Here is a 23896-nt window from a genome sequence, read left to right as displayed (position 1 = left end):
TCATTATCTGAAGGGTTGAAAATTCAAATTGAATGCAGAATCCTACTTAAACTGCGGGCTGACATCCCTGCAAAAGCATGCCTCGAAGCAGAACGTCTTGGCGATTGCTTGATCGCTGCACATTTTCTGGTGTTCTGATGGACCTGTGTTGGCCATGTGTACCTCTTCCTAAAGTGCTACCAGTTTCCTTCAACCGCCAAACCCAGGACCAAATTGTGTTTAGATTAGGAACGGCACTGTTGCATGCAATGTTGAACATCGCTAAAAAGCTCTTTGCATCACAATCACAGATTGGTTGTTTTCAAAATAAAAATACATGGCAAAGCCACAATGTGTTCTGGTCGAAACCATGTTGGCTACTGAAATTGGGTCATAGATGGAAACCACATGCACCTGCCTACCTTAACAATCGCCCAAGTATTGACTCCTCCTAACTGCTTAGTCTGTTCTGCTGCACCAGTATAATAATTAAGCATTGTCACACTACTTATGAAATAAAAACAATTTATATAGTTAACTTCCAATATTACTAGTATTTTTAAGATTATTTCTGAATAAAAAAACAGTAATTTTAAAACATTAACAGCATACTAAATGTGTTTTAAAGACAACAGAACTAAAGTAAAATACTTGAACTAAAAATACTGTATATAAAACAATAGACAAAATAAAAAAAAATAACAAATAACTATCATGGTAATTAAATTAGAAAAAGTATATACAAAAATTAAGATATTTTAATTTTCTAAAAATGGAGTAAAAAATTTTAATAAAACAGTCAGATATCATTAAAAGAATATCAGCAAGGAAAAACTAATGAGGAAAAAAAAAATCTAAAAATCAGACTAAAATCCTTGTAGTCTGTTATGAAATAGGTTAAATGTAATTTTTTTTAATGATAAATGTTAAAGGTATAGTATACTATAATCTTATTTCACAATTATTCGAATATTTTTTTCTTTTTTTACAATTACTGGCAGAATTTCATGCATAAACTTTCTGGAAGACAAAAAAAGAAAAAATCTTTCTAACTGGATACGGTAGACAATCTGGAAAGGTTTATAAAAACTATCCCTGGATATAACTTTAAGAAAGACTGGAAACTTGGTTCCACAAACTATTAATCATCCAAACGTTTCAGTTAGTAATGAAACTATGGATCATGTATGTGATACAGGATGCCAGTCCTGGAAAGACAATTAGGTAGACTAGCTACCATCAGTAAATTCCTTGTTTCACTGTTAACATTGTTCATAAGCACGCTTGCGAGCTTACAAGCTACCGTTAAATCAAATGATTGCTGTTTACAATATCAATTTGCTGCAGAGGTAAAGTACTGTGTTCAAAACAATCCTAATTATCTTGAAAAGTTGTTATTTATTGATGAGGCTACCTTTCATAATTATGGGAAAATTAACACATACAATTCTCGAATTTGGGGTACTGAAAAACCCCATTCGGTAATTGAAAATGAAAGGGACACACTAACTGATTCACAATACTGGTTAAGACTGCACAAAAATGGCGTCATCAGTCTGTTTTTTTTTCATGGAGCCACTGTAACAGGTTTGTCGTGTCGTCGCTTATGCTGATGACGCGCTGCTACTGACTGAAGCGGATTCGCGTAACGAGTTATTGTTCCGAGCTGCTCGTGCTTGTGGGACACTCCGACTGTGGAGTCTCCAACATAAGATGATTTTCAGCCCAGATAAAACCACAATGATGTTGCTTAAGGGCTGATTGGTTGCTACCCGACAAATCCGAGTCCGGATGGCTGGTCTTCCCATTCGGTACATTACGACTCAAAAATACCTGGGTGTTATCCTTGATGAGAATTTTCGGTTCAAGGAACATGTACAGTATGTAGCAAAAAAGACTGCTGATGCTTTTTATGGAATCTGTAGTCATTCATCCCAATTGGGGGTTAAACTACTGTATCATGTGTATCCTCTACAAAGGTGTCAGCGAAGCTATCACGCTGTATGCTGCGCCTGTCTGGGCTCACCGCATGGCTTTTAGTTATTGCACGAACATTTTGCTGCAGGCCTAGTGACTCCTCTTGCTGGCTGTTATAGGTGGTTATAGAACAGTCTCGCAGGAGGCAGTCTGGTTATAGCCAGAGTCAAACCAATAAATATCTTGGCTAATGAGCATAAGAAATGCTGTATTTCCAAGGTAAATTACCTATTGATGTCGGAACGAAAGCAGGAGATTGAAGACCAGGGCCTTGCGTCTTGGCAGGTCAGGTGGGACGAAACCCCACAGGTCGTTACACGCATGGTATATTTCCTATAGTCTGATTTAAGTGCTATTGGGTGGGTCTCCCCCAATTGGTATATCACACAGTTTCTCTCCGGGCATGGTGCCTTTCGAACAAGTATAGCTAGGTTTTGTTAGGTGGATTCGAGTCAATGCCCGGATTGTCGGACAGATGATACAGTGGCCATGTCCTCTACATCTGTCTTCAATACGAGATCGAACATTCACAAACTCTTAGGGAACTTAAGAAAATACATTCCTTTCTGGATCTCCGTATTAACTGGATGATCTGTGAGGAGTGGTCTACAGTGGCTGGTTTTCTTCGCACCCTTGTGGTGTGTAGGTGTGCAGAGGGAGTTTAATCGAGGTACTCGACCATGGTAGGATCCCAGGAGGGTTGGGTTCCGGCTTAGGCATTGGATTGGTTAGAGTTAGGCGCATTGGCATTCTGCCACGGTTATGTAGGTATTGTTTTTTATTTGCTTTTGGGCTTCTGCTGGTGGGGATGGCCGTGCCCCACCGGGGCATGTTAACCCATGCAACCAGGGTTGTGGCTTCCCTCCGCTGGTGGCGGTCATGATTGGTAATGCCATGCAAGACACCATGATTGGACCAGTGAGGATGCAGCGTTTGTCCCCAGCTCCTGCACAGACCGGAATGAAATTGCATTCCCCTTGTTAGGTGACCTAAATTGGTCGACTTAATTGGGTGTAGGTCTGAATCTCTATATTGTGTAAGACATAATTTTGATTGGTATGTGTAGCACTGATTTAACTTTAAACTCGCTCGTTTTCTGAGGCATTCACAGTCACAAACGGTGCTGTCAAATCTGGACTAGGCACGGGGTTCGCGCTTCTGTGGTTTCAGTCAGTTAGTTTGAGGTAATTATTTTAGGTTGGATGTGAAAATGTCTATTTGAGGCCTACATGAAGAGGAAATTTGATTTGTATTTTACTGATACAAATGTTTACTGAGGTATTTACATCAATGGCATCCCAACCGAGGCCTGGCTGTTGACTGTGAAATGTAATCAGTTAGAGGGTCTAAAGACGACCTCCAGTAAAGCCCCTTAGGGCTTGGAACAGAGGAGGTGGTGTGGCAACCGGTAACGTCACAAGGTGGGTGTCTCCCCCCTACGGGGTTGGGATGTTCCTCAGATTCCTGCAGGCTTCAGTTTCCAACAAGATGCTCCACCACACTTTTATTGAAATTTAACCATGTTCTTGAACAACACTTTCCCAAGATGTTTCTTTCTTTCTTTTTCCTGTTTAGCCTCCGGTAACTACCGTTTAGATAATTCTTCAGAGGATGAATGAGGATGATATGTATGAGTGTAAATGAAGTGTAGTCTTGTACATTCTCAGTTCGACCATTCCTGAGATGTGTGGTTAATTGAAACCCACCCACCAAAGAACACCGGTATCCACGATCTAGTATTCAAATCCGTGTAAAAATAACTGGCTTTACTAGGACTTGAACGCTGTAACTCTCGACTTCCTGATCAGCTGATTTGGGAAGACGCGTTAACCACTAGACCAACCCGGTGGGTTTCCCCAAGATGTTGGATTGAATAAGGAGGTCCAACGGTATTGCCACCTAGGTCTCCAGTTACTACTCCTTGGCCGTTTTTGCTTGATGATTTATTAAAGATGTGTGTACAAAAAAGTAGTTCAAGATTTGGTCGATTTAAAACAAACAATTGTTGAAGCTGTTGGTCTAATAATGCTGCAAATGCTTCTAAACACCTGGCAAGGATTAGATTATTGTCTACATGTTTGCCAAGCTACAAAAGGTAAAAGGTGCACACATTGGACTTTACTAACCTACATTAAACTTGGGGGAGTAGCTGATTAAGAAAATTATAAAATTAAGTGGTTCTCTTAATATAAACTGTTACTTTTGAATACCTTTAGTTGGACACCCTGTACCATAAATTAATACAACCGGTACCACCATCTTCCTTCCCTGAATGACCTGCAGAAACTCAGTTCACTTTTACCAAACAAATTTATATCACTGTAACTAAGAAAAATCTCTATTATATAAGATTCTCCTAAAAGCCTTCTTACTTTTTACAGTCTAATAAGTGCATCCAAAAAAGGTTTTGTCCATGAATATGTTCATTGTTTGGCAATAAATAATTATAACATTTTGATATAAATGTAATAAATAAAAAAAATCTTACTTATTATGTAAATGTCTACGTTGCATTTCCTGAGTACGTTGTTGTGAGTGCCATAACCGTTGGTGTACTGGATAGATACGAGGTGGTGGCGAGGGAAAATAACTTGGGAATGCACTTGGATGAGTAGGCGGTGGAGGTGGAGGTACAAACATTGTACCACTATCTATAATAATAGAAACAAGAAACAAATTATATACTTATTCAACTGTAGTTACAAATGCTCAAAACACTGAAATTTACATGTAAAATATGTGTACTAAATACAAGATGTAAAATTATAACTAAATTGTAAAAACTGACTAACTGTAAAATTATAACTGAAATGAAGTCTTGACTTATAATAGAAAACAATGCTAACTGATTTCACAATGACTATTACACTCTGTGAAAATGTATGAATCATTATAAAACATATGGCACTTAATCCAACACACAGGAGTATCAACATAAAAACAAAGAAAAAAGCAAACAATAATTTAACCTTCACACCAACTGACAGTACATTATTATAAATCTTTATTAATATGTAATTATATATATATTATTTAAAATTATCATAAAAATAAAATAATTTGCAATATAATGTTAGTGTACGCATTAAATTTTAAAACAGATTAATCTAATATAATCTACATATAAAAAAAATAATTATAAACATTTTTATTTATTACATACAGATATATGTCAATAAATCTCTTAAATTTTAATTAAAATTATGCCAAATAATTTAAAACTTTCTGATAAAAAGAACTCAAAAACACTCCCAAACTATCACTTTTTTCACTCATCCTTTTCCAAAAGATATATTACTAAAACTACTTCAATTTTAAGATTTTTTGTTTCCAGAAATCTCAGGAAGAGATACATTTTTTACTTGAATTTCATTTTTGAATTTGCATAATAAGCAATGTGGATATATTTATATGTCAATCATAGATGTTTGTAAAAGTAATTTACATTTACAAACATAATAATAATAATAATAATACTTTACACATCAAACATAAATAATGCTTATTTTATTATAGTAGAATTATAGCAAAATAATTCAAAAATTGAGCTCTTCATTATATATGTAAAGTCCTTCTAATTATCTCTACAAAACAGTCATAATTTATCAATCACTACTCTGTGCTATTTAATAAAAACATTTTTGTTGCAATCTCATTTTACTCCAGATAATATATCATCAGAATGATATGATTTTTTATCATATGCAAGTATGATTTTGCCACAAGGACAAAGAGCTTTTATTGGTAACTTTAGTTTCCCAGTTTGTATTCTGTTTCAGATGAGTATTCATTCTGGTAAACTTATTTTAAATATCTGCTAGGAATGCACCGAATAGTTTAAGTAAACAATTAATATTTTGAAATGGTTTTATGTCCAAAAAAGAAGTCTCCAAGTGAAAGAAATATATTTATAAATTATCAAGATAACCAATAATTTTATGCCAATTATTTCTAAAAATCTTTATTGAAACTAACAGTTAAGGAAAGACAGACTTTCATAACAATCACTTATCACAATAACTTTATTATGATGTGAGGGCATACTAGCATCGCAAATTCAGAGGCCAAATAAGTTTTTAGTAAACACAGGATGCTGTACTTAAAGTACAGAACATTCAAACACAACTGGTATAATCTGAAAAATATATGCATACTACAAAGGCACAAAGCCAAGTTGGTTTCACATAATAGTTGTGTTAAATCTGAACATATTAAATTTATTATCAATCGACTTCCGATTGATATAAAACTCAATCCGGCAAATTACTGGTTTTAATCATTAAGAAATCAATCAATGGCACTTGTTTATTCAACCTTTTTACTATTCTGAATCTCAAATTTTCATAATTTTTACTTTCCCATCTAGATAGCACTACAGCAGAGATATAGCTCTAAAAGGGAAAGCATTGTAATCGATTTAATTTGGGAATATTCAGTTTTCATGTTCTGACACCTAAGGAACCCAAAAAACTGGATGGAAATTTTTCAGATGTTATAATTCGTATGTACATTTGTTCAGTGTTGGCCTCTAAATCACCTTATATCTCCTGAACTACTGGACCACCAATTTTGACCAAACTTGGTCAGGTTACTTCTACATACGAGGCATTGATGTCATTAAATTTTCAAATTAAAAAGTCAAGGGGGTGAGGCGGTAGAGCAAGGTCATCCTCAGTATCTCGAGATTTTACCTAATTAAGGTCATATTTTTCTTAGGCACATTTGTTAACAATTAAAAAATAATATTTGCAATAAAAGTTTTTGCATAATCGCATCCCCATCCCAAAAAATGTTGTTGTGCTACATTATGAAGTCACAGATGATCACTAGAATTAAATATGTGAATTATATTTAAAGTATAAATAAGTAACTCGGCCTGGCTGATTCTCAAACTAAATTGTCCGGTTGACTTGGTACCAAGTGCGTTAGACCTTGTGACTACCCTAGTCTGCCGACCATACAAACAGAATTTGTTCTATGTAAGTTGTGAAATTACATTGGTTTAGTTAGTGCTGAGTGTTGCTGCTAGTACCACCACACCCACACAAATTAAATATGGTATGCTCACATGCTAGTTAGAATCATTGAATTAAATAAATGAAAAAATATTATATTTAAATAAAATTATAAATTAAGTTGTGCGTGTGTAAGCTGTGCATCACAAACAACCCACAGTTGTAGGACTTTCCCAGAACACAGTTTTAGCTGTGTAACAGAAAAGTCCTATAAATGTGTTATCAGTTTTTTTTTAATACTATTTCTCTAGTCAATGTACTAACTAGGAGGGTCATTCAATAATTAAACAAATAACTGTACAGCAAAAATGGTTTATTAAATAAAAACAATTTTTTTTGTCTTCTTTTCCACATACTTCCCTGTACTTGCCCCATCTTTTTATGAGTCTTCTTGTTCCCTCAGTGAAGAATTCTACTTTGATCTGAAGCCAGTTTGTACTTTTTTCTTTACCTCTTCGCTGTCGTTGAATTTGACGCCACGCAAAGCTTCTTTCATGGGACCAAACATTTAACAATCCAAAGAGGCAAGGTCAGAGCTGTATTGAGGATGAGGTAGGAGCTCCCAACCCGCTTTGCCAATAGTTTTCAGTGTCAGTTGTGTCCTACGAGGTTGAGCGCTGCCTTGAAGAAAAAGCACGTCTTTCCTCTGCCATCCTGGACATTTCCTCTTCAAAGCGGGCTTGACTTTGTTCTCAATCACAGCCGATTAGTACAGGCTGTTGATAGTGCACTGCTCCGCCAGATAATCAGAAAAAATTAGACCATGGACACTCCAAAAGTTGGTTAACATGACCTTACCAGCCAATGATTGTGTTTTGAATTTTTTACGAACAGGCAATTCAGGGTGTTTCCACTGCATGCTTTGACGCACGGACTCCAGCTCAAAGTAATGTACACAAGTTTCTTCACAGGTTAAGATCCTGTCCAAAAATGTGTTACCTTCATTATTGAAATGATGTTTGAGTTCAATTAAATGTGAAATCTCTTGGCTTTGTGATAAATAGTAAGCTCTCTAGGAACCCATCTTGCACAAGTCTTACGATACTTCAGTTCGTTTTGAATTATGGAATGAGTTGTGTCAACACTTACTCAACATTTTTCAGCAATTTGTTCATTTGTAAGTTGTATGTCTTCTTGGATAAGTGAATCAATACGAGAATCTTAACATCGAGGTTGACAATATTACCAGATGCCTGGAACGGTGCTAGTGGATCGCGCTTTTGTGGCCACTTTTAAACTTTTCCACACACTTGTAAAAACTGTTTGAAAAATGGTTTACTTATCCGAGAGGATATTTCTGACAGTTGTACACTTTCCAAAAGTAAAAATCTGATCACAACAGTCTTTGAAAGGTTGCCAACACTTACAAAAACTTTAACTGCCTGCATTAAGCTTTCCTTCACTAAAAATGTTTATCCGTTTAATTATTGAACGACCCTTGTATCTGTTCAGAATGCAAAAACATAAATATTCTCTCTCTCAAGATACCACTGGAATTTAAACAGGAATGAAGAAATGCAACAAGCAGGAAACAGTTGTTTTGGAATTTTTCTGAACTAAGTAAGACTATTTTTTTTATAATCAAGAGCTTCTTTTATTAAAAAAAAGCAATATGTAGAACTGTACAATTTTTTTTTCTTTCAGAACATATATAAAAAAAATAATCATCATCCAAGAATCACTAAATTAGTTCTACTGACCTAGTCTGACATGAACTGGTTATCCCACAAGTAGCAAATATTTTTCAAGATAATATAGATGTTCTTAAGATTTTTAACATTAAGGCCTCCTAAGTAAATTTAGTAAGTAAGTTAATTTTTGAACAATACTTTTAAAAACTGTTTACCAGATTCATATTTTCCAGGATCATGTGTACCAATCTGATACATAGACACTACTTATGATAAAATTGTATATCAACATATTACATTATATTTTACAATCTGAAACACAGGTCTTAGGTATGAAAATGTGTATTCTTTATAAGCAATTGTGTACAGAAAAATGTTCAAGATGGGAAAACTGTAGAAATGTTAAATAGTCAATTTTACCACTACTGTTAGAACTTGTCAGGGAATGTACTTAAAAAAATATAAAATAAATATTTTTAACAAAAATAGTTCACAATGAAATGTAATAAATTAATCTATTACTGCATCATGAAATACATGGTCCCTTAAGAAAAATGTTTCTATTTTCAAATACACTTAACTGCATCTATGTACAATAAAAGACATTATGTATTTACTGAAGACTATGTATATGTATTTACTGAAGACATTATGTGTAGATCCAACAGAAAGTTTCACAGAAAACTGTTCTTGTAATCAATAAAACTTTGTATAAAGTATCATAAAATCTAGTAACAAAGCACGTTAAAAAAAAAATACATATATATATATATATATATATATATATCAGGGTGGATCAATGTGTACCCTTGTTAAGAATGAAAATGCAAGTTTTCAGAATTTTTTTTTTTATTCTTTAACAAAATCTCCTTTTAGGAGAATAAACTTTTCCCAACATCCCTGCTATCTTTTTAAACCCTCTAAAAAATATGATTTGTCAAACTCTTCAAAATAGGCTTCTGTCTGGACAAAGACCTATTCATTTGAGTCAAATTTTTTCCCCAGAGAGTCACATTTTCATGTTGCGGAACAGAAAGAAGTTGCAGGGAGCTAGGTTGGGCGAGAATGGTTGGACACGGCAGCAATTTGTACTGCAATTCAGCCTAAGGAACTGTCTTGGCCTTCTTTGGAGCAGATTTGCCGAGAAAAACTCATTGTCCTGATTGTCGTTTGGTCTCTGGCATATAGTAATGGAGCCAGGTTTCATCAACGGTGATGACTGGATGTAAAAACTCCTGTGGATTTCACTTAAAGAGGTCCAAACACTGCTTTGAAGTTGACAGCCACATCCGCTTGTTGCCCAAAGTGAGCAATTGCAGCACCCTTCGGACCCACAGACCGCTTTCTCATTCTTAACTTACCATGTAAAATGTTTATTACCATTTCATACGATACACCTACAGCCTCTGCTACTTCACACTTTTGTTCGACGATCAGCAAGAATCATGTCATGGACCTTTTCAACAATTTCCTCAGTAACCATGTCTGCTGGGCGACCTGAGCGCTCCTCATCAAATACAGATGTACGGCCACATTTAAATTCTTAAACCAATATCTCACAGTTGTCATAGATGCTCAAGAGTCCCTATAGACAGAATCTAACTTCGCTTTTATTTCTTCGCACTTTTTTCCACCAAAAAATAAAAAGCAAATTATGGATAGATATTGTATTTTTTCCATTGTATCAAAAAACACCAAATACATTTAATATAAATGGCTGTCAAATAAAAACTAACATATGAATCAGTCTGAAATTTTGTATGGCATTCATCGTTTGATGGATGCTAGTATACTGTAGTAATGCCAACTTTCCTCAGCAACGCCACCTGTCTTCAAACATGGCTAATCCACGTATATGTATACAATACAAGAAAAAATCATTTTAACAGAAGCCTAGTTTTGAAACTAAAATTTATAGATTAATGACAATGTAATATGAAATTAGTTGAAAAGAGAATCAGACTAAAATCAGCAAAGAATACACTATATATCATAAAATATTTTTTATTTATTTCATAAAATAAATCTACAGTAAAAAATGGGTTTTGGAGAACATTTTTAAACATGTAATGTTTGATACTGTTCATAAAACTACTATGAAATTTAAAAAGGGCTACTTAGATAAATTTTAAATGTAGAAATGGAGAAGGATTGAAAAAAATTAAGTGGACAGGCTGAGTGAAAAGGAGAGTGAATGATAAAAAACCTACTTGAAATAATCTAAAATAATTCAGTCAAATGCCTACAGCATACTGTATGCGAAGGGTTGATTTAAACTGTACTAAAGGTACAAGAAAAGTTGATTTAAAGAGTAAAAAATTACAGCTAATCTAAAAGGGAATTGGGCTGTATCAAGAACCCAAACATTTAGCTGGAAAGAGAAGAGAATGGAAACAAGCATCCTACCTTTAGGATGTATGATAGGAAAGCACGAATAAATGCTACTTTGATATCCAATTTAAAAAGATAATTTTTTAAAAGAATGTTTACTTTTGTTAAAAGAAAATACACAAAAATATTTTAATAATGAATTACAATAGTTTAAAATAAAGAAATGTATGTCAATGGGTAATAATTTTTTATTCACCTAGCTGAGCAGAATTTGACAACAGCATATTGTATTTCTTTTAATAATACAGAATTCTAAAATTAATCATAGCTCAATAAAAAAAGGATATTTTTATTTATTTTATTTTAACTTTATTTAAATACAGGGGTACTGTCTTGAAAGAAAGTACTACATAAATGTAATGTGTAATTTATAAATATTATTTATCAATTTAATTTGTCACAGCTCATTATACAGGTGTCCGGAAATACTGGAAATGGCTTAATTAGAGAAAACTGAGTACGATTTCGCTACCAGAATAATTGTAGTCGATTACTGTATAAAAGAAACTACTCTGAGTTGTGTTTGAAGTTATTGTCGGTCATCTTGGATCTGCCATATTGAATTAATACTGTATTTTTTTAAATGGCATGATGGTCATATTACACATGATTTCAATGTAGATTTGAATGGAAATAACTTTAATGAAAATCCTGTGTCGATAGCTTCTTCATCCATGAAAACATGGATATCTATCTAAAAAGATATTGACCATTAATAAGTGTTCAGATCAGGGTAAAATGACCAACCCCAACCACCATTCCACATAAATATTTTCTGTAGAAAGAGGTAATAACACATCATGTAATATTGCAATTTCATGCTGGAAACAATACTGCAAACCATTTTCCGAAATCTCTTCTCGTTATTTAATTATTCAATTAAAATTTATCATTATGATATTAGATAACAAAATTTCTGATAAAATTAGAAACAGCTGATTCATTGTTATCAAATATCTTAAATAATATAATAAAAAATAAAAATATATGTTAAATAAATATGATAAATTAATTTAATTTTATTATAAAATCCTATTACAAAATCTAAAAAAAATACAAATAAACTTAAATCAATCGTCCAAAAAATGTATTTCACATGTTGAACCCTTCTGCAGGTAAATAATTATATTTCATTATTCCAGTTGAATTTATATAAAATCATATAAGTAAAAATAATATAGTTCTGTAATAATTATGTAACTGAACAGTAATTTCTAATAATGGCTAGTGGTTTAATTAAAGCAGGTAAAAAATGAGAAACAAATCTACAATAATGCTATCAATTTAAAAAACAAAAAATCAAAGAACTCATACCTAAGGAAGGTGATGTGTAATGAGGTGGTGGTGGAGGTAGCCAAGCAGGAGGAGGGGGAGCATGTATACAAGGAGTAAAGGTCGGTGGTTCAGGATGAGGTACCGTGGTAGATGGGTCTTGTGGGTGGGTAGGGACTTGGTAACGACATGAAGGGAGACGAAAGCGTATTAATGGAGGTGGATGACCACGATTATTTTGGTTAAGGTGATGACGAGGTGGTGATGGAGTTAGATACCGTCCTCCAAACAGCATCTCCTCATCTGACTCCTGAGTTAAATCAACTACTTGTACTGGCCTCTGAAATAATAAAAAATGGCTTAACATTATACTCTAACAACAATAATAATAAAAAATTAAATTTAAAAAAGAAAGACATGTACACTGTGCTGGTTAACCAACTCCATAAATTTATGTCTAAAGCTTGTAAACAAATTATATAGTAAGCTTAGAATTATAGAAATCTTATTTGGAAGAAATTCTTTGTTTTAAAGATTAACAAAATTAATGGTTAACATTCTACATTACCAAATATAGAGTAAAAAGGTTTTCTTATAAAATAACTCCTGTAACATTATGGAAATGTTTTAACACTGTAATGCCAAGAATGTATCTTCAAGAAAATTATATTGTAGAAAATGATTTGTTGATATTACAATAATTTTTAAATATTATTTTTCAATTAAATAAACCTGAATGCTTTAAAATTTTGATCACCTTAGGTTTAATTTAAAAGAAACAACATGCTAATTTATTTGTTTTTAATGTCGGTTAGAATGTGCTAAATATGTTGCTGTTGCTAGACACTGATATAGCAGTTGAAACCTTTTTAATCCATCAACAAATTTGTATGGAAGCAGCTTTAAATAAAGCACAATAGCATTTCATTTCGAATTAGGGATGAGGGTATTTTCATTTCAAAGTAGGTAAAATGTCAACTGAACATCAAATAAGATCTGTCTGACCTTTAATCATCTGAAACAACAAATATCAAGAAAAAGTTTATAATGCCATAAACAAAGATCACTGTTACAACTGACAAGAGTGTTTTTCATTTATGTCTGCAAATGTAAGTGGACTCAACTTTAAAACAAATTCAGATTTCCTAATTGAGTGAGGCTTCTTAAGCATGTACTATAGGACAACAATACTGAATTAAATAAGAAACACAGATCCAAAATTATACTTGTATATTGTTTCATTTTACGCTACGTTATGTAAATTGTTATCATGATTATATAATGCTATCCGTATTAATTTACATAACCTTATTACCATATGTATAACATTAAATATAGTTTTAGTTGCACAGTTCTGAAATTGTTTTTGTAAATCATTAAACGGCAGTTCTGTTTATTCCCATTTTTCTCATACATAATTTCTAAGAAAATATAAACTATTATCTAAAAATAGATTTCCTATTATAAAATACATGAAATATAATCATCATCAAAAACTGATCTTTGATTTATTAAAATTGTAAAAAAATAATCTAAAGATAAAATTCATAAGATCATGAATACTTACAGTATTGTTTGCATTATTGTTGTTGCTGTTACTGTGGATTGCATTTCCATTATTATTGATGTTCAAAACATTACTGGTGTTCAAAACATTATTGTTGTTATTATTAATGCTAGTGCTGATGTTATTAATGCTGTTACTACTGCTACTACTGGTACCACTGTTAACACCACTGGTATTACTACCAACGCTGTTACTATTGATATTACTATTATTACTGCTGTTGGTATTATTGTTGTTGCTGTTGGAACCACTGGTAATGTTATTTGTGTACTGAACACTGAGCACTTCGATACCAGAATCGTCATCACTATGATCATCATCTGATGATAACCAATCTAACTGGAGATCAGGTGCTAGAGGAGTATCTTCATCTCTTGAAACCTGGCTCCCTCCTATTGTTTTTAAGAAGAAAAATATTGGTTTAATAAATTAATACTATAACACAGAACATAGGCAAATGAATTCACCCTACTGATAAACATAATGTAAATGAGGTACTTTGTTCTACAACAGTCAATATACAACAAAAAACCTGACTACTCCATATGCCTGTTTTCAGCCTCATGTTACTTTATCGATGAGGATGGGAAAGTTTAAAATAAGCAATTGAAAAGTAATTTATTAACATAATTCAACTAGATTCTTATTTCAAGTTGTTTTACAAATTGAAAAAACTAATAGGCCTATCCTTACATATTGCCCAAAAAATCACAAGTAATTTATATTTAATCCATTAAATAAACATGCTAACAAAAGTATACAAAATTTATGTTTATTATTCAATTATCTAAATCCTCAAAATAAATGGGAAGATTATACAGATTCCGTATTTCTGTACATTGAAAAACCATATGAGGGAAAAAAGAGAATATAATTTAAAAATTTGAGTAAAACTAGAAATGATAATGGATTCAGAAATAAACATTCATAAATTTTGAAGTACCAACTGATATAATAATATTGGTTTGAGATTACAAAAAAAAGATTTGAACAAGGAATACTATTATTAAATACAAGTGAAAAACATTAGGAGACAACTGAATAAAAATATAAATGAAGAAATTAACACCAAGATATTTAAAACATTCTTGGAAAGAAAACTGAGTTGGTGTAAGAATGACAAGAGAAATGGAATAGATAATTACAGAAAGTATAGATGTCTGGAAGGAAGAAGTATTACACTGAATATAATATTAACAATGGAAAATTACATGAACCTGGGAAGATGTTAGAAAAAAATGTAAAAATAATTAAAAATATAACCTGAAGGCTACAAAACGGATTAAACTTCTGCCTTGTCATTAGATATTTTTTGTAGCAAACTAAGTGCACATAAAAGAGGCAAAACTGTTAACGAAAAAGTCGTACTACATACCTTTATACCAACCTTACATACCTTTTAAATGTATACAACAGACAAGAACCAAAATGGAAAATTACAGAAAAATTTTGCCAACAGAAATGAAATTTCTATTTAATATAGTTAAATAAAACAAGAGAAGGCAGAATAAGTAATATGAAACTCTGGAAGTAATTAAAATAGGAATTTGAGAGAGATGGGGAGATGGGAGAAGAGAGAAAAAGAGAAGCATACAAAAGCTAATATATCGTTAAGTTGGATTTAGAATTAGACAGATTCAGAAGTGATAATTGACAGGAAGACCACAAAAAAGATATGAGGACAGTATTAATGTGCATTATTCTACGTTAACTGAGCAATATTCTACATGAACATTTTGCCACGAATATAACGCAACAAACAGCAGGTGACCATGTATAATAATCATTTTTACACAGTGAATGGTAGTAATTAGCACATTATTGCCACTGAGTTTAACGTGATTAATAATGAAGATATTAAAAAAATTAGGCACCCGGAAAAATCACTTTTAAAAGGGTAAGAAAATGTTTAAACTGATAATTATCTAAATTTAATTTCAATGGTCTGCATTGAAATTAATCTTAGATAATTTATTTAGAATCTTATTTTAAATAATACATCAAAATTTTCATTTTGATGTATTTTTATAAGTTTTATTAATGTGGTTATGTAGCTGCAACAACCTTATAATTCACCTTCATTTGTTCTTTTCACAACATTAGTCGACTGCACTGACAAGAATACGTTTTTTTGTAAATTTTTTTCTGAAACTGATGACTTATATACATCATCTACATACTTGATATTAGCATCAAGATAGCTAACTAGTTACATTATACCTAGTTAGTTCCAACAAGTAGTTTTTTTTGTTGGTCATGTGAACAGCATATGGTGGATTATATGTCACAGGGGGGATTATATGTCAAGGTTGTCCTTATTTGCCCCTTTTATACTATAAAACTTACTACAGTAAACAAAAATATTTTCAAAAATGCATCCATTTTTAGATTTTGAAACATATTTATACACTAGAACCAGAATCGTCACTGGATTCATTTTCTTTCAGTATATAAATAACATCCGAGTATGTAAGTAATCAATTTCTGACTCTGAATCTTCCATAAAATTATCTGGTACATTGCAAGAAACATATATTGCAAAAGTAAATACTAAAACAGTATGTGAAAGCACACCATAAACAGACTGAACAAAGAGTACGGCTAAAAGTTAGTGGCAATAAATCATAAAGAAAAATATCAGTGCATAGAAATGTCAATAAAATCCTTCAAACTGAATGAATCTGAAAATCAATATACCAGTGGATTTCAGGATGAACTAAGCTTTTTAATGATAGATGGCAACCTTATAGAATACAGATGGAACAAATCTAAAGTGATTAACTGATGGTCATATATAGTATAGGGCGCCGTCTAGCGGATTAAACATCATACCAATATCATGTATGGGCATTGTCCTCAAAGTAAAAAACTCTATCAAAACATAGCAAATGATAAAATTCTCACAAGCCTGTGGACTGGAACAGAAAAAGATTTTACTCATTTAAAATAGGCTAGTGCTGGTACATTTTACACAAATAATAAAAAAAATTATTAGCTACTGTAATATTATTATATCACAGAGAACACATACATTTCAATGTTATGATTATTTTACACCTCATTACACTTACACTTTATTTTACCTGGTAAGAGGTAAAGTAATGTTGAGTTCTGTTAATCTACAGAAAAAGCTTAATATAACAGACAACTACATCATAATAGTAGTAACTATTATGCTTTAAAGGCAGTAAAATTTAAATTATTTCAGCTGATTAGAATAAATCAATACATTATAAACATATGATGATTTTACCTGGTCTATGATTGTTCTGATATGGCAGAGCAGATGAGGTAGGAGGTAGATCTGACTGGAGGGGATCACCACGTTGATAAAGGCGACGTAATCGAGGTCGAGGTGGAGATTTTCTTCTAGTACCACTTCCTCCTTGTATAGTAGGTGGTATGACGGCAACTTGCCTGGGAGTTTCTGGTGGGTGTGGCATTCCGGAAGGTCCTGCTTCTCCACTGCTTTGATCCGATCCTTTCTTCACTCTTAAGCATGCTTCTGGATCAAGAGATCGTTTCCGTCTTGCATCATAAGGATCAGGACCAGGTACCGTACAGAAACTAGGAGGATGATGAAAGAAACCGGGTGGTGGCCATCCTCCAGTATAATGGTCTGACTGTTGAGGAAATCTATCTGGTTCCTCAAGAGGATATCTCCATGTACCTCCGTGAGCAGGAGGAGGTTCTACGACGTCAACGTCATCTCCTCCATCGCTCTCAGCAAAAAGTGGATCCAACTCCATTTCTCCGACTACACAAAACCGACATGTTTGACTATATTAAATATTCTATAAAGTATCTTTTACGGTGCTACAGAGAATGAGTTTATTATAAGTACACAATAGTGAGGGTGGTTTTCTTAATAAACCAATTAAATCTAAACATTACAATACTGTTAAGCTGAAAATTAAAAATGATATTGAGAAATACAATATTAGTTTCTATAGAATAAAAGATTAGTTATAAACAAAATAAAAATTTTATTGTTTTTGTCTTTGTTTGTAAACTGTTTTCACTTACAAGAACTGTTCAAAACTTTTAAATAACATTATCGTTTCTTTTTTCCATAAGAATGACAAGTAAATAATTTATTTATAATCATTAGAAACAAAAGTAATAAAACCAATATATCTAATGGACCAGAGCAAAAAAAGAAATATAATACTTAAAACTACAGAGTAAATTCTTAGGGAACCAAGTATACTCCAATAAGCCAAGTTTATAATTGCTGAAGATGACTTATCATAAAACCTCTACTAATTTATGATTTATTTTAATTTTTTTATTAAAAAAAATCTCTTAAAAAAGAAAACACTGTCAAATTAAAAAGTGGTAAGGATTAAAACAAATGAAATCTGGAACAAATGGCAAGTCATTCTGATGAACAGACTGATATTATAACAGATTATACTAATCTACCCAGAACTACAATTCTTATTTACATTTTATTCCCAAACCAGTGCAGTAATTTTGTTTTTTTTATAATAAAATAAAGAAATTAAATATTATCTATGCACTTTCGAGAAGAATCATTATTACACGTATATATATTTACAAATAATAAACTCCAACTGTATTTTATATAAACTTTTTTCCCAACTTTATAAAAAATAAGATTTAGGCAGTCTCATAAAGAAAAATAATTTTCTATTTCATAATAGTCATGATTCACATAAAATACTTGATGTACAAAAGACTTAATGCACTGCTTCTCTGAACTATGTAGTCAAGAAAACACTTAATTTCTTATATATTCTAGTATACATTGCACATGATAATTACTAATTAGCATCAGCATGCCGCTATCAATTGTCAATAGTTTTTTTACCATACAAAGCCAATACTCAGCTAATTGATGAACTAAATTCTATTTTATACATTTTTTTATGTACTGAAGTTGTCAGAAACTCCTTTGACTAGGGTACCAAATCAATACTATTTGACAATAATGTACTTATATTTAGTGAATCTTATTCCTAATTAATAAATCTTTTTTTAGACAAGATTAATTGTTAAATATTTAGAAATTTAATTGTCAAATGAATACTGAACTTATTATCCATAAATGGAAATATAAGATGCAGTAATACAAATAATTCTTTGTTATTAACAGCTTAGATCAATCAACCTATACATTTACTCCAAATAGTCATGGCAAACCCTGCTGCCATATTGATAACATTCTGAACACCACTTTTTACAAACACATTTCTGTACTGTACCTTAATAATGTACTATTCCTATTAAAATTATGTTTGTATAAAATCATAATCTAGCCATTTAGTTTATGTATCTCTGTTTTCAGTTTTCGTATTGTTACTGAAGTGAAATGATCTCTTTTTTCAGTTTTTGTATTGTTACTGGTACAATCTCTATTAGTATGATCTGTTGTTGCTAAACTTTTTAATAAATATTTTAATTTTTCTATTTGAATTATAAAAATTAGATGAAAATTATAAATAATCATGAAATGGAACATAGAGAAAAAGACATTCCAGTACATTTCAAAATTAACAAATGATGACATTAACTAAGTTACAAATGACACATTATTATGAGGTATATCCAGAAAGTAATTTCCATTTCTAAATATTCATGATTGTAGACTAAACTACAATCACAATTCTACGTAACCGAGGCACCCGATAGATTAAGAAGGAACTGACCTCATTCTTATTCAGTTGTCGAACCTAAATGCTTCTTACTGTATGTATGAAGCATTACATCCTCACTAAATATATGCTTCTTAGTGTGTTGTTTTTTTGGAGGCATATCAATCTAAGAAGATTGATACATCCTGCTGTGTGTAAAATTTCTTCTAATATCTATTACTTGAATGCAAAGAACATTAAACCGGATGAAATTCACTGTCAGATTTGCAACATAAATGGAGAAAATACAATGAATGATTCCGTGGTATAGAGATGGGTGTGAAAGTTTAATGAAAAATAAGATAATTTGCATAATGATTAACGATTTGGGTGACCATCTTTGATTACCAATGATTTGGCAAATGTAACTGATGACAACATTAAAGAGAAGAGATGATCTTATTTCCATGCATTTTCCAGAAATCTCTTGCTGATTTCTAAACGTAATTGTATCAGAGAAATTAAATTATTCTAATGGTCATTTTCAAATTGTGGGAAAATAAGTCTTTTGGTTATAAAATTAATTTTTTCAACTGAAAATTTGTATTTATTTTATATTTGAAAAACACTGGATTTAAGTTTGCAGGTTATGAGTTAAAAAATTAACATTTCTTAAATGTAGTTTTTATTTTTTATTGAAATGGCCTAAAATCGTCAGTTTGGTAACTGTCTTCGTCAGTTCGGTAAAGCTGTCCTGTGGTTCGCTAACTAATATGTAACCATAAAAAATAATTTCTCGAACCAAAACTTGATTATAATGTTCCCAAATTCTGTTATTAAATCTCTATACAAGGATTGGAAGATTTTATTTAACATAACTGAGATTGCAAAAATAATACGTCATCGGTTACAAATGTGGCCGTGGGAAAGTATAAAACTTCCCACCCGGTAGAATAAAACTGCGCAAAATTGGGCAGGAAGTTGTATTATTAAAAGTAGAAGTGTTGAATAAACAAGTGTTTGTTATAGTTGGTGCTTTCTTGAAGTTTTTTCCTCACTATCGCAATAAACCAGGTAAGATATTAACCATACATCAATTAGTGAACAGCTAGTGAACGTATACAATTTAAACATTAACATTAACTTTATATTAAGTTTATTGCAAAACACAAAAAAAGAACGGATTGTGTGATCCAGGACATGGCCTGCTTAACCAGGCTTTTTTGTTGATGCAAGGTCTTCTCACGATCCTCTGGAAACAGTTTGATCATCCCCCGTAGAGCCCAGACCTTGTACAAGTACTATCATCATGTTCCTGTGTCTTAAAATCTTCCTTACTGACCAACAGTTCCATAACGAAGACAAGGTCAAACAAGCTGATAATTCATGGCTTGTGTCACAGGTGGTAATATGTTATGACTAAAGAATACAATTTCTGGTATCCTGATAAGTGCCTCAACAATGGCAGAAAGTATACAGAAAAATACAGTAAGATTTATAATTCAAAGAGTAATACAAATTTACACAAGTATGTTAGTGATCTTTTTTAATAACTCTTCAGAACTAACTTTCCAGACAACCTCTTGTAAAATTATTCAGCAATATAACGTATTAAAACAATCATCTCAATGTATTAAAACATTCCCACATACAAATTTTTTTTAACTAATTAAACTGGAAAAATTTGTTAAAACACGACACATTTTAGAAGAAAAACAACACAAAATTATAGAACTCTTTTTCCAATTTACTAAAAGTGGATTTCTAAATAGCATAAATACTGCAATAGTAGTGATCATTTTTTTCTTTTAATGTAAATGTATTCATTCATAATAGTTAAACTAAAGAAAGATAAATATGAAAATACAATTTTTATGACTACACTCTACAGACACAAATTGTTCAGCAATAGCAATGGTTTTAAATGTAATCTTACATTAAAAAAATTGAAGAAAAAAGGCAGTCCTCATAACTATATCTCTAGTACTTTCAGGGCAAGTTGTAAAATCCAAAAAATTAGGAGTAAAAAAATATGCTCTACATTTACTTTGTTAAGTTGCCAATAAGCAAGCAAAACTTAAAAAAAATTCGCAGAATTTAGTTCTGAGAAAATTGATAAAAAAAAGAAAAATTCTAGCATTATTCTACAATCACACAATTACTCTATAAAGCACAATAAATTCCATTTTACAAATATTGATATAAAAATAGCCTAAAATCCTATTTCATAAAAACAATCATATAATGTATATGGTTTTATTTGATTAACTACCATATTTATTTGAGTACCCCGCACTTTTTTTCTTGAAACTGGAGAGAAAAAATAAGGATGCAGGGCTTACTTGAAACATAGCCTTTTGCCAGGATAATTTATGTTAAGTAAATGTTTTCTTAGAAGTACCTAAATTCAATCACATAAATATAGTTACATTAATTAGGCTTTTGTTTATCAATACCAGATGCCGCTTATACAGAATACATCCTTAATTATTAACATCCTGTTCATATCGATAGGAACAAAGTTACAGTATTTTTATAAAACTGATTCTTTCTGTAAAGGCTGCATCCGGTTCTAATGACACTACAGTTACAGTATCAGTTACCAATCGTCGTCTTGTCTATTCATCATAGTCATTGTACCGTTTGTATATGTGTACGGTTATGTGCATTTTATCTGTTTAGTTTATCTTGTAAAGTTTAATACGGTGATTTATTTTAATTACAGCATTAAAATGAGTACACAAAAGGGCAGCGTCTACAATCTTTTACAGTAAATGAAAAACTGCAGGTTATAGAAGGCTAAAAAATTGGAAATCAGACGGAGATACGTAAAATTGGAAATTTTACGTAGATGAAAGTTGCATTTGAGACTGGTGTAAGAAGAAACAACTTCTGGTGAAAGGCACTGGTAATAAAAGGGCTTTTTGTGGCTTAAAACCAAAATACACAGACATAAAAAAAAAAATGTATGACTGTTATGGAAAAAAGAAAATGCGGTTCCTTTTCTTGTCACGACAGAAATGTGTCAATCATATGCTCGTGAAATCGCTAAATCATTTAATAAAGTTGATTTTAAAGAAAGCTGTGGATGGATAACATGATTTTTTGCAGAAAATGATTTGTCAATAAGACGAAAGACGACCATTTCTCAATGACTTCCAAATGCTTATGAACAAAAAATATTAAATTTTCACAAATACTCGAATAAATACGGTAATTATGTAAAATTTAAATCATGAAGTTATTTACTTACAAGAAAATCTAATCAAATCAGATTTGTCATTTAACTGTTTTAAATCTTAAAAGTTGAATATGTTAACTGTTGTTGGATTATAATAAACACATCCTGGCCTGGTGATCCACAGATCTAACAGGCTATATGCATGTTCATTACACAAACAAGAAATGTAGTCATCTATAAGCCCTGAATTAAAAAGTCTGACTGACTGTATTTATTTTTTTTAAATAAGTGGAAACTGAAAAATACTTTCCACCTTGATAAAAATCAATAGTATAGAGCTGAGAGAAAAATTCTGAAGAATTAGTAATGTAGAAATAAAATATGAAGGATAAAATAGATAATACAGATAATGAGGGTAAAACTAATATTACAATGAATCCATTCAATCAATATTTGTAGCCCTCGCACTATGCTGCTCAGCAGCAGAGTATGCCTGTCCAGTATGATGCAGATCCTGCCCCACCAAGAAAGTAGATGTGGCATTGAACGAAAGAAGTCTCATCATCCAAGGCTGCCTACAACCTATATCTTATTGTTTGTCTGGAATTCCACCAACTGATATCCAACGCAAAGATGCGGCTCATAAGGAGAAGTTCAAAGCTTTAACATCCCAAGCAAATCTTTTTTATGGTTATGAACCAGCAAGATCTCAACTTCTTTATGACCACTTGTAGGGACATTCTAACAAGCGAGACTTACTTTGTGGCATGCAAAGGTGTACATCCCAAAGGGTGGAAAACACCCAGTGAAGAACTTCTCCCTGGACAAAAGGGACCAGGCAACTTGAAAATCTCTGAAGATGCTGCACTCAGGCATCACAAGATGCAGGACAAACTTACAAAGGTGGGTTTCACCATGGACTCTGTTGCAAGTGACTGTGACGATATGCAGACTACAGCCCATTTACTTCAGTGTCATCTACGTCCAGCCAAATGCACACCGAAAAAACTACTTGCAGTTGACAAAGGACACACTTGACATCGCTAATTTTTGGCACACTACTGTTTAAAGTGGCCTGTGAACTGAGATGTATATATATATATATATATATATATATATATATCCATCTCATAATGATTATTATAAATGATTATCTCATAATCATCTCATTAATTCAGACATACATATATATGTATGAATTATACTTGTTTTCATATTCATCTTACAATTTTAATCCTTAATGTAATTTTTTTTTCAACTTAATTTTGTTTTGATTTGAACCTTAA

At 31.9% G+C, this 23896-nt stretch overlaps 1 protein-coding gene across 1 annotated transcript in view; it reads right to left on the bottom strand.

The window, feature by feature from the left end:
• The window catches only part of LOC142324975 (uncharacterized), an 82504-nt gene that overhangs the window by 30959 nt on the left and 27649 nt on the right, over positions 1-23896 (bottom strand). The window contains exons 4-7 of the mRNA XM_075366172.1: positions 17086-17589; positions 13833-14224; positions 12308-12605; positions 4445-4607 (exon numbers count right to left, since the gene is read on the bottom strand). Coding sequence (XP_075222287.1) covers positions 4445-4607; positions 12308-12605; positions 13833-14224; positions 17086-17589 — 1357 coding nt within the window. The remainder of the gene's footprint in view (positions 1-4444; positions 4608-12307; positions 12606-13832; positions 14225-17085; positions 17590-23896) is intronic.

This window comes from Lycorma delicatula, chromosome 5, assembly GCF_047948215.1.
Source record: "Lycorma delicatula isolate Av1 chromosome 5, ASM4794821v1, whole genome shotgun sequence".
NCBI lineage: Eukaryota > Metazoa > Arthropoda > Insecta > Hemiptera > Fulgoridae > Lycorma > Lycorma delicatula.
The sequence above is the reverse complement of the archived record's forward strand: the minus strand, read 5'-3'. Positions and strand labels throughout refer to the sequence as shown.